We start from the raw sequence: 10,577 nt of genomic DNA, 5'->3' as shown, positions 1-10,577 counted from the left end.
GTCCTTTTGGAAAAATGCATGTTTTTGTTTTTGGTTATTTATTTATTTATTCCCCCCCCCCCCCCCCCCCAGAAGTATTTATCATAAAGAAGATGGTCTCCATCTTACCCTCCACTAGATTTCACTTCCCTTCTGCTCTCCTCCTTCCCACTGGCCTCCTCTCCCCTCCCAGTCTTTGCCTCTCCTCTCCTTCTCTCCCTCCTCCTCCCTCCTTCTCCTTTCCCATTCCTCTCTCTCTTCTCCCCCACTTCTTCCCCCAGAGCCCCATTGTTCCTGTGCCTTCCAATAGGACCTGGACTGGGGACACACTGAAAGGTGCTTGCTCTTCCTTCCTGGCTGTTCTGCCTTCCCTGGATGTGAGCTGGATAAGGGCTTTCTGGCTTCTTCCACTCAGTGGTACCAATGGGAATAAATGTTGTGGCCACTGTCACCTTCAGGAAGGAGATAGGGTGAAAGGGAGCGGGCTCACCCCAAGGAAGGGCTTCCATAGAGCTGCAGGGAGGACAAGGCATCTTTCTGGAATGTTGGTAGAGAAGACAGCACTGGGCTGGCGGGGAAGGAAGGGAAAAGTGGGGAATACTCTGTCTACATGGCATCAGCCCTGCAGCCTGGGCACCTGAACCTCACTAGAGAGACTGCCTCCTAGCACCTAGGCACAGAAGACAGGGCTTGGTCAGCTAGCTGCCTGTGAGGGAAGCCAGGCTCAGTTTCCTTAAGGAGACAGGTTGCTCATTGCAACAGGTGAAGGTGGGTGGGAAGGAATGGAACACGGAGAGAGCTTGTTGCTTCTTTCCAGCTGTTCTCTTTATTGGTTATGGGGTGGGAGTGAAAGAGAGAGGAAGAGGGGAGAGAGAGGGAGGAAGGGAAGGTGAGAGAGAGAGAGAGACCAACCAGGCTGTTTGCAATGGCTCTTGGCAGGCAGGCATGCCCAGGGTAAAGTGGGTGGCATAAATCGCATGCGCAGTCTCAGCAGACGACCACTTTAAGTCTTAATTGGTTGCCTTTTAAATATCACTTAAGGGCCCTCTCTCTCTCTCTCTCTCTCTCTCTCTCTCTCTCTCTCTCTCTCTCTCTCTCTCTCTCTCTCTCTCGTTAAGAAGGTGTTGTGTCAAATTCTATTACCTTGCTGGCCGTCTCTTAAACTAGAAAAAAAAAAAAAAAAAAGAAAGGAGAAAGGAAAGGAAGGAAAAAATGGAACCATCAACAGCAGTTTGAGGGTCGATAAAGCTTTTAGATTTGGAGGTTTCGGGGAGCCCATTTCCCGCGGCTTAGAGTTGTTAATGGAGCTTAAGGAATTATCTTAGACCCGCGCCCGCGCCCGCCGTATATTTCCCGCGCCGGTTCCCCTGTCGGCTGCGGATCTGCTGCTGTCAGACTCGCTTAATGAAAAGTAACGCGCCGCTGATTGCAGTTTTATTTGGGCTCTATGTAAAGAGCGCCGTTAATTTAGCACCCTCCTCGGCGTGTTTGAATTCGCCACGCCTGAGTGGCTGAGCGCCGGCCCAGCTCCTTCCCTGACAGCCGCCGGGGGAGTGACGTGGGGGCTCCCCCAGGGACAGCGACCTTACTCCGCGGGGCCTTCCCACTCGGCCCCCACCGCCCCCTGGCGCGAAGAAGGGCCAGAGGGTGGGTGCGGTGCTCAAAGCAGTGTGCCCCCAAAGGCTGAGGAGTGGGGAGGAGGAACACACCCAGCTTCCGGCGTCCTTTGGGGTGCGTTGCCCTGGGATGTGGCTAAACCCCACCTTTCCATCTGATGGCTTTATTTCACACCAATTTGTCCTTTAATCAAATAAACCGCTTTCAGGCAGTCAGTTCCCCCAGAGGACCGGGTGCTCCTGCAGCGTGGGCATCACCCCGGCCTGGGTCTGGGACAGACAGGGTCCGAGCCGCCGCGGTGCTGGGGCCACAGGCCTGGGCGGGAGGGGAATCAGAGCCGCGGGGCCGCGCTCACCGACCGGCGCCACCTGCCCGCCCTTGGGGTCCCGCTTCCCCTGCAGCCGGCAGCCCGCAGCCCGGCCGGGCGGGGCCACCCGGCGAAGTCTGCACCCACACCCGCACCCGCGGCCCGGCCTCACGGCGCCGCCCATGTCCTCAAAGCCTCGTTTTTTGCTGAAAATGCCCGGCTTTGTCTCAGGTTGCAGTGGGGGCGCCTGGGCAGCGCATTAAAATTCCTGGCGCCCCAGCCTCGGCCCCGGCGTCTCCCCGGAGACTCCACTTTCGCTATTACTGTCAAGTACCCTTGACTCTTTATTTTTGCCCTTTTATCTATTACAACTAATTCGAGTTCTTTTGCCCTTTTCAGTCTAAGACGTGGCTTTCCGCAAAGCCTCCCCCTGCCAGCGGGCTCTCAGAGCGGCCGAGCCTTTAGAAATTGAGGGGTTTACTGTCAAAATGAAAATTTCACTTCAAATTATCTTGGCTGATGCTCGCTCGCCAGGCCGGGGGCTCCCGCCGCAGCCTTTTGACAGGCACATCAGCGGCGAGCTTCCGAATCTCGATAATATCATCCAAGAGAGCGAAAGTCAATACGGTGACAGCGCGCGGGCGGATACAATCCAATTACTGTGCGCGGCCGGGGCAGCCTGGGCGCGGGGCCGGCTCTCTCTGCTCCAGGTCTGGGCTTCAAGATCCCACCGCTTAGAGTTGGGGCTCTGGCCGAGGTCCGGCCATCCCAGTCTCACTACTCAGGGTGCCCCATAGCCCAGGTTACCGCCTTCTGGCCGCGCGGTTCCCTCTCTCGGGTGCGTAAACTCTCCCCACGATCGGATCCCACCAGTCAATCAGGACTGCTTTGGGGCGCCCCGGGCCCGAGAGCCCAGGCCTCGCCTGTCCCTCGAAAACTGCCCTCCAGTCCCCAGAGAGGTCCTGCCTCTCCAGTTGGTGGGTGTCTCCACATCTGTCAATCTGCCTCCGTCCCGGGCAAGGGCCGCCATTCCTCATCGCTGAACCTAAGAGCCACTCCACCTCTGCAGGCTCGCTGGCCTGTGGACCCGTCCTTCCTCGTATACCCGGCACTGGTAGAATGAGGCCCAGCAGGGCCGTAGGCAGAGGGCTTTCAGTGCACTCCAGTGAGCAGTGCACTGGCACACTGCCCTCCAGGACCTTGGAGCAGGGTCAGGCTCCTGCGGGATAGGGGTGGAGGGACCCCGGTTTCTGAGGGAAGCCGGACCCTTGAGGAGGCGGGGCAAGGCCCGCTTCCTCCTATCCCAAAAGGTTCTTCGCGTCGGGTCTGAGGTCTACAGAGCACTTCCCCGTCTAAGAGCCAAAACTCGTGGCGGGGGATCTTTGCCTTCGGGGCACCCGGTCCCAGAAGACCGAGGAGGCGGGGTTAGGAGCCAGGTGGGGCCCTGGAAGGCCGCACATTCCCGCACAGCAGGATCCAAGGCCAACTTCCTAGGAAAGGAGTCAAGACTGTGATGTCTCTGTCCCTCCCCCACCGGGGAGTTTAGAAATGTAGGAGCTTGGTAATTGGGGGGGGGGGGGGGAGGTAGGGGGAGGTGTTTAAAAGTTTTGGGTCTCTATCATTTCATATACTTCTATTTAAAAAACAACAACACAGCTTTACCAAACCCTGTCTTATGATCTGGAAGAACTTCCTGGAGTCTCTGGATCAGTACCCTCCCCGACTCCTCCCCTTGGTGATCAGCATCTGCCCCGCAACAAGTTCTCAAGTCCCTACCTGACCACTGTGCTCATTTTGCAATGCAAACATCATCACTCGGTTTTATTGGTTTTGTTATATCAGCCTCTGAAGCAGGCAATTACTGGTGTGGACATACATTTAAAAAACATAATTTTATCAAGTTAAGAGTGTGCAATAGTGTAAATTCGTGGAAGTGTTTCGGGTGAGAATTATGTGCTGAGGATGAAAGCAGAAGGTCAACAGGCTGAGGGGTCCTCAGACAGGGCACCGGCATGCCTCACACCCAGAAGACAGCGACACAAACAAAGCCTCCGAACTCAACAGGCTTCTCCATGTAAACTTTTGGACGTAAACTTTATGCTTCAGGGTGGCTGCTTTCTGCTCTGGGCGCAGCCCCATCCCATCAGTCCCCAGTTTGGAAATGGCCAGGGAGGTCGGTGGACCTGGTGCGACAGATCTGGGGTTTGTTCATGGCTCCTGGAGACAGAGTTCAGATCCTCCCTCCAGAGTGGAGGGGTGGTCTGAGCATTGCTGCGCTCTCGCCTAGCTTTGGAAACTTGTTAGAAAAAGAGTCTTGACGTGCGTGCGAGCTTCCCTCTTGGGCCCTGAGGTCCCTCTGAGTTAAGCGCAGAAGGGCTTCCCACCAGCTTTGGGCAGGGCCAGCAGCTCCTTGGTGGCGCCCGCCACAGGGGAATCCTGGGGGGCGGCTGGAGGGAAGGTGCGGGCCAGGGGTGACGTCAGCACGTTGGCGCCGGTCCCTAGTGAGCGTCCCAGGGGCCCCGGGTCTAGGAGGGCGCCCTTGGCGGTGGCCCAAGCCTGGTTCAAAGTGCTGTGCCTGAGGATGGGGTCGTGGAAGACTCCATCCACCCAGTTTCTGAGGCTGGTTACCGGGGAGTCCTGGTGCCTGTCCAGGGCACCGGCCGGGGACGGGGCTGCAGGTGAGGACAAGGGGGGCGCCAGAGAGATGGCCGCAGGGGCGGCGGGCCCTTGGCGCTTGAGCATGCAGGAGGGAAACTCAGTCTGACTCAGGTTGGTGCCGGCGGCTGCAGTCGCCGTGTGCGCCAGGGACCAGATGCGCGGTTTGACCTCCAGGCCCGCAGTTGCCCCGGCAGGCACAAAGCCCAGCTTGGCCTCAAAGGCCTGCAGGCCGCCGGCAGCGGCACCCGGTTGCTGTTCCGGCCCCGCCACCACACTCTGGAGGCAGCTCCGGGCCCTCTCCAGGTCCTGGTCCAGGGCAGACCCGCCATCGGTGGCGAGGGGCATCCGGTGGGTGCCCGAGGCCTCTTTGCCAGGGGCACTGGGGCGGTCAGGCGTGGCGGGGATGTGTTCCAGGCCACCTTCCAGGGGCGGGAAGGGCGGCTTCAACTCGCACTCCTGGGGCTCCGCCTCCAGCGGGTCGAAGTCCTCCAAGTCGCTGAGCTCAAGATCCTTCTCTTCTTTGCCGAGGGGCTCTGCCCAGGAGAGAAAGAGTAGTCAGTGGAGGGAGAGAGGATGGTGGCTTAATTAGGCTCCCATCTCCTTCTCCTCCCTATCTCCGTGCCTATGGTTGTGGGGCTTGGCCTGGGGCTAGGAAAAGCAGCCAGGCCTTATTTCCTACTTCTTTTTTCCTCCAGAGGCACCCATACCTCAAACAGGCAACATCTGTGACTGTATTTCAGCCTCAAGTCAATGGTGTCTAATGTTTTAAACGTAATGTTGGATTTCTTCAAAGATACTCCTGGCTCACCACCACAGCCTGTGCTCACGTGTGCGCGGGCACACACACACTAAACACTCTCTCTCTCTCTCTTTCTCTCTCTCTCTCTCTCTCTCTCTCTCACACACACACACACACACACACACACATTGGGCCCTGCTTGGGTCAGTTCATTCATTTGCTGCCCAGGCACTCCCTCCCCCACCCTCTACACACACTCCTTCACCCCCCACCTCCTCAGGGGTTCCATGCCTTAGAACTCACAGAGAAGGCACAGAGACCTGGTCTCGAACCTCAGCCCCAGCATCACCAGCTTCTACTCACCTTCAGTTTTAGTGCTCTTGAGGGGCTCCTCCCGGGGGTCCTCTTCTCCCCCCTCTTCCTCCTCGCCCTCCCCATAGGGCTGTTTCTCATCCGCGCACTTGTTCCTGGGTGGCCATGTCATCTTATTCTCCTTCTTGAGGCGCCGGCGCGCGTTGGCGAACCAGGTGGAGACCTGCGTGAGGGTCATCTTGGTGATGATGGCCAGCATGATCTTCTCGCCCTTGGTGGGGTAGGGGTTCTTGCGGTGCTCCTGCAGCCAGGCCTTGAGCGTGCTGGTGGTCTCCCGCGTGGCGTTCTTGCGCCGTGTGCCGCTGTCCATGGTGCCGTACCTGGAAACAAGGGGCACAATGGGGCGTCAGGGGGCTTTCAGTCCCATCCAGGGTGTGTGTTTATGGTGGTTCCAACCTCGTCCTGACCTGTGCTGCTGCCCGCGGGGGCTGCTGTTTTGGGGCAAAGTGCAAAGAGAATGCTTATATTTGATTAAACTCACATGGAGCCTCGGCTCCTTCCTGAGCCAGGGTGGTGGCGAGTGGGGCCAAGTACAAGGCCTAGCCAGGTGCCTGTCGCTACTCATATATATCTTCAAACCAGACTACGTAATGCCGGGCAGAACTGGTCTTCAGTACAGTGGGGAGAATGCACCTGCCTGACCTATCTGCATATGTGCTTGTCTCCCCTGGAAAGAGGGGCGTGTTGTCTGCCAGTAGGAGAGACTTGCCCCCTCAGGTTCCCACCTAGGGGCGGTGGGTTGGGTTGCACTTCTTGGGGCAAAGGGAGGCATCCCAGGCCTGGGCAGCAAGATGAGACTCCCCCAAACCACAGCGCAGCGAGGACTTTGGGAGTCTAGACAAATTGGGGAGTGGGGTGGCAGGCGGGAGACTTGGAGACGCTTTCAACCCTGGCTAGAGGGGCTGGGGCTCGCCAGGCGGTGGGCTGGGACCAAGCCCTGGTCAGCTCAGTGAGACCTAAGAAAGGAATGCTGCTGGTCTGGCCTCCCCGCCTTTTAGAGAGGCCCTGCAATGCTTGGGGTGGGGGTGGGGTTGATGGCTGATTGGAGCGCCAGGGCCCAGGTAGGGTGAAGAGAGTCAGCCCCTCACCTGTCGTAAGCGTACTGGCCCAGCGCCGGCTCGTAGGGGTAGTAGGCGGCAGCGGCCGCGGCGGCGGCGGCGGCGGGTGCGAGGCCCGCATGCGCAGATCCTGGCGTGTCCTTGGAGTCGAAGCTGTTCTGTGGGAGCCCAGCAGCTTAAGGTCGCGGCTTCCTTCTTGGGCGTTACCCATTTCGAGCTCCTCCCCTAGGCCCCTGGCTACTGCAAGCTTCGCTCCCTCCCCCAGACTGTCCCTAGGGTCTAGACAGCGATGAGAGACTGGTGGGGGTGTTGTCGAAGGGACTGGGGAATAGGTGCAGAGGAATTGGAGACAGGAGGGTGAGACTGCAGGGAGGAGGTGGGGAGAAGGGTGGGGGCAGCAGGAAGGAGGAGGGTGAGGGAGGGGCGGGAAATAAAGAGGGAAGAAAAGGAGGAGAGAAATGGAGAGGAGCCCAGGGGACTGGGAGAGGTGCCAGGGAAGGAGAGGAAGGGAGGCGTGAGTGTGTGTATATGGGGGAGGGGGTCTTGGAGGAAAAGAGAAGTAGAGGGAGGCCAGGAGGAGTGAGGGGCGGGGGAGCTCTGGAGAGGAGGAAGCAGCGGGAGGGGGAGGGGATAGCCTGCTCCCGCAGAACCAGACATCGCATCAGAACTTAATAGTGATCCGTGAACGATCAGTACATTACACACAGCGGCCCCACCTGCCTGGTAGCCCCAACCCAGGGTAAAGTGGGGGCGGGGCTGGTGATGTTCCCAGAGACCAGGCTTGGAGGCGTTTCTCCCACCCCCTACAGCCCGGGGGCGGGGGGGGGGGGCTTCCTCCCAAGTTGGGAAAGTGAAGTTGGCAAATCAAATCGAGGGGCAGGGGCGTGACGTGGCGGGGAAGGCTGGAGATACACCCTCTCCGCCCTTACCAGCGAGTAGAAGGCGGAGGCATCGGATCCGTAGGTCACGTAGTTGCCATAGCCCTGCGAGCCGCCGTAGGGGCCCCCATAGACGCCCAGCGCTGCGGCCGAGTTGAGCTCGTGGCGCGCGGTGGCCAGCAGCCGGCTCTCATAGACCGGGCAGTACACGGGCGCCTGGGCCGAGGCGGCGGGCCCGGAGTCGGCCAGCGTGCGGCCGGATTCGCAGCACGTGCTCAGGGAGTTGGGGGTCATCAGGAACTGGGGGAGAGAGGGGACACAAGGAAGGGTGGGCTACCAGGCTCAAGGCTGGGGTCCTGGGCCTCCATTCGCCCCGCCCTGCCCAAAAGGCCTTGCCTATGTCCTCTGGTTCTCTAGTGTCCACGCCAGATCGTGCGCCCCCTCCCGCGAGGAGCCCGTGTACCCCAGCCCCCATCCAGCCACGTGGGTCTCAGCCAATCCTGCCCAGGGGTGCTCATATTCTCCCTGAGGGGGATCCAAGGCAGAGCATGCCCTCCTGTGCCACTTCTCTACTGGGTGCCTTGGGTGCCCTAAGGTGCAGCCACAGAACCGGGGGAGGGGGCCTGGGCAGGGGGTGGAGGTCAAATTACGCGGGAGCTGGGTCCCCCACCCCTTGGCATGTCTCAGTTCCCCTGCCCTCCCCTGGGCTGGGCACTAAGGGCACGTGGCACAGGCCCTGCTCACTGGGAAGCATCATTCGATCGCTGGACTGACAGCCAGCCAGTGTTCCTAGCCTTGCAGGGGCCTCCTTACCTGGGGTGCGGAGGAGTAGGGGTAACCAAACTGCGGGTAGGACATGGCGAGCGCGGCCGGGGGCCGGCAGGTGGGCCGGCGGGGTCCTGCGCGGGGCCCGGCGCGGTGCGGCCACTGTTCCCTGGCCGCCGCCGGCTCCTAGGCGCTGGGGGCGAAGCGGGAGAGCCGGTTAGTTCATCCGCACGCTCAGCAAACTTTCCAGACCCGGTTGGAGAGTGAGCTACAGCAGCGGCAGCCTCGAACCTTTTAGCTTCACAATCCAGAGCCTCGAGGGGACTTTGGGATCGACTGGACTCGCAGCGGCGACACAAATACATATTTTGCAAAAAAGGAAAAAAAAAAACCAACACAACTCAACCAGTCTCGAGAACACGTCAAGTCAGATGCGCGCGGCTTTAAGCGGCGGCGGCTCTGACGTCAGCGCACCCCGCAGCCGGCCTGGCCGCAGACCGGGGGTCACCCGCCGTCACCGCACGGCCGGGTGGGGCGCGCGCAGGGGCCAACCCGCTTCAGCAAATGGATTTCCTCCGAGGAATCGAGATCAACGCGAAGAACAGCGTTTCTCCTTAGTCACCGAGGACGGGAGGCACTTTTAATTAGAAATTAATTAATGAGCAGCTGCTCCTCCCCGCACCACTGTAATCATTAGTCTCAATTACAAATGAGACGTACGAGGGACACACGAGTGAGTATCGGTGAAGATGTAATCAACAGTTACAATGGGTCCCGCGCGGGCACAGGCGGGCGCCGGCCTCGGCTCTCCGCACCCCTCCAGGTGGACAGCCGGGGCAGCTCCGCGGGCGGGGCGTGCAGCGGCGGCGCGGGGCCCCACTATTGTTAACCGCGAGTCCGCCACTCGGCTCCCATCAGTTCGAAACCCACTCCGGGATCGAGTTCCAGAATCAGATGTGACTGCAATAGTGTCCGCATCTGGAGGGTCAAAATGCCCTCTGGTGTGTGGGGGCCTGGGGCCTTCCCCAGAGTCCGGGCTGGGGCCCGAGGGCTGCGGGCTTGCCACCCTGGGCCGCTGTGTCCCTAGGGAACGCCCCCTAACCCCCTCCTCCCGAGAGTCTCGCCAGGTGCCTTTCCCTTCCCCCACTCCCCTAGCGGGCCGCGGTCCCTGAGCTTCCTCCTGCCCCTCCCGGCTAAACCCGGGACTGTCCAAAGTCCTGCGCGCGCGGAGAGCAGGCTCAGAGACTGCTTTGGGGTCCTGCCGCTGCCCTCGCTCCTCCGCTCCTCCAGGGACCTTGGTGGGTAGGCGCTATGGAGGGGGCGCTGGGCGTTAGGCAGAGGCGCCCTTCCCAGCCCGCTTTTCGTAGCTCCGTGCCTGGAGCACAGTGACAGGTCTGGGGAAGGGCCGGAGTGCCCACCCCAGGATTTCCACAGCCAGTTCTGGCCCCCCCGACCTTGCAAAGCGGAGGCCAGCAAGCAGGCGGCTTCGGGCCACCCTGAGCTCGCTCCCCGCCTGGTGTGCTGCTCCCTCCGGGGCCAGGCTGGCCCTCAGCGCTCTTGGGTCGCTCAGCTGCCCGTGCTGGGGCCGGAGGGAGCGCGCTCGGCGGCGCTGTGCAGACTTGCTGGGAAAGATTCCTGGGTTCAGACCTGTGAATTGCCCCAGGGTCACCCTCTAATTAATGATGACGTTCTCACTCTCTCCCCAGCTGCAAGCCTGGCTTCCAGAAACGAAATCTGCCTGCTCTGACAGCTCGGTTGAAGGTGATTGATGACTATCTGGAGACCACAGTACGCATCATATAATATCTGCTGCGTAATTGCTTTAATTTACAGACGAAAATACGAGTTCTCCGATCACGTTGGATTGCAGCCGGCCAAGTCCGAGCTGCTAGCAGAGGAAAAAACATTGGCAATAATGAATAGCCGCTCTATGCAAATTATTCAGACAGTTTAACGTCTGTAGCCGGAAGAGATATATAAAGAACACGAGTCAAATGACATTAATAATTGTTTTCTGAATTCTGTATTGATTTCGTGGCAGCCGTGTTTATTTCTTTCTCACCTGAATTGCTAATATCACCTTCCTGTAAATAATAAGAAACTAGCCACCGGGGCTTCTTGGCAGAAATAAATCTCTCAATCTCTCTCAGTCTTCCTCCTCCTCCACTCTTCCCTTCCCCCATCATCCCTCCTCCCAACTCCTT

The 10,577-nt window shown here is 59.5% G+C and overlaps 1 protein-coding gene across 1 annotated transcript; it reads right to left on the bottom strand.

Moving 5' to 3' along the window:
• Positions 1-3,709: 3,709 nt before the first annotated feature.
• On the bottom strand, positions 3,710-9,438 carry IRX4 (iroquois homeobox 4). Its single transcript, XM_036410843.2, has 5 exons — positions 8,422-9,438; positions 7,660-7,908; positions 6,761-6,888; positions 5,664-5,992; positions 3,710-5,094 (listed from the first exon to the last, which is right to left on the bottom strand). The coding sequence occupies exons 1-5, from the start codon at positions 8,464-8,466 to the stop codon at positions 4,265-4,267; spliced, it is 1,581 nt and encodes a 526-aa protein (XP_036266736.1). The 5' UTR covers positions 8,467-9,438; the 3' UTR covers positions 3,710-4,264.
• Between the last annotated feature and the right edge of the window lie 1,139 nt (positions 9,439-10,577).

The sequence above is a fragment of the Pipistrellus kuhlii genome, unplaced genomic scaffold (assembly GCF_014108245.1).
Source record: "Pipistrellus kuhlii isolate mPipKuh1 unplaced genomic scaffold, mPipKuh1.p scaffold_m20_p_4, whole genome shotgun sequence".
Lineage (NCBI taxonomy): Eukaryota > Metazoa > Chordata > Mammalia > Chiroptera > Vespertilionidae > Pipistrellus > Pipistrellus kuhlii.
The sequence above is the reverse complement of the archived record's forward strand: the minus strand, read 5'-3'. Positions and strand labels throughout refer to the sequence as shown.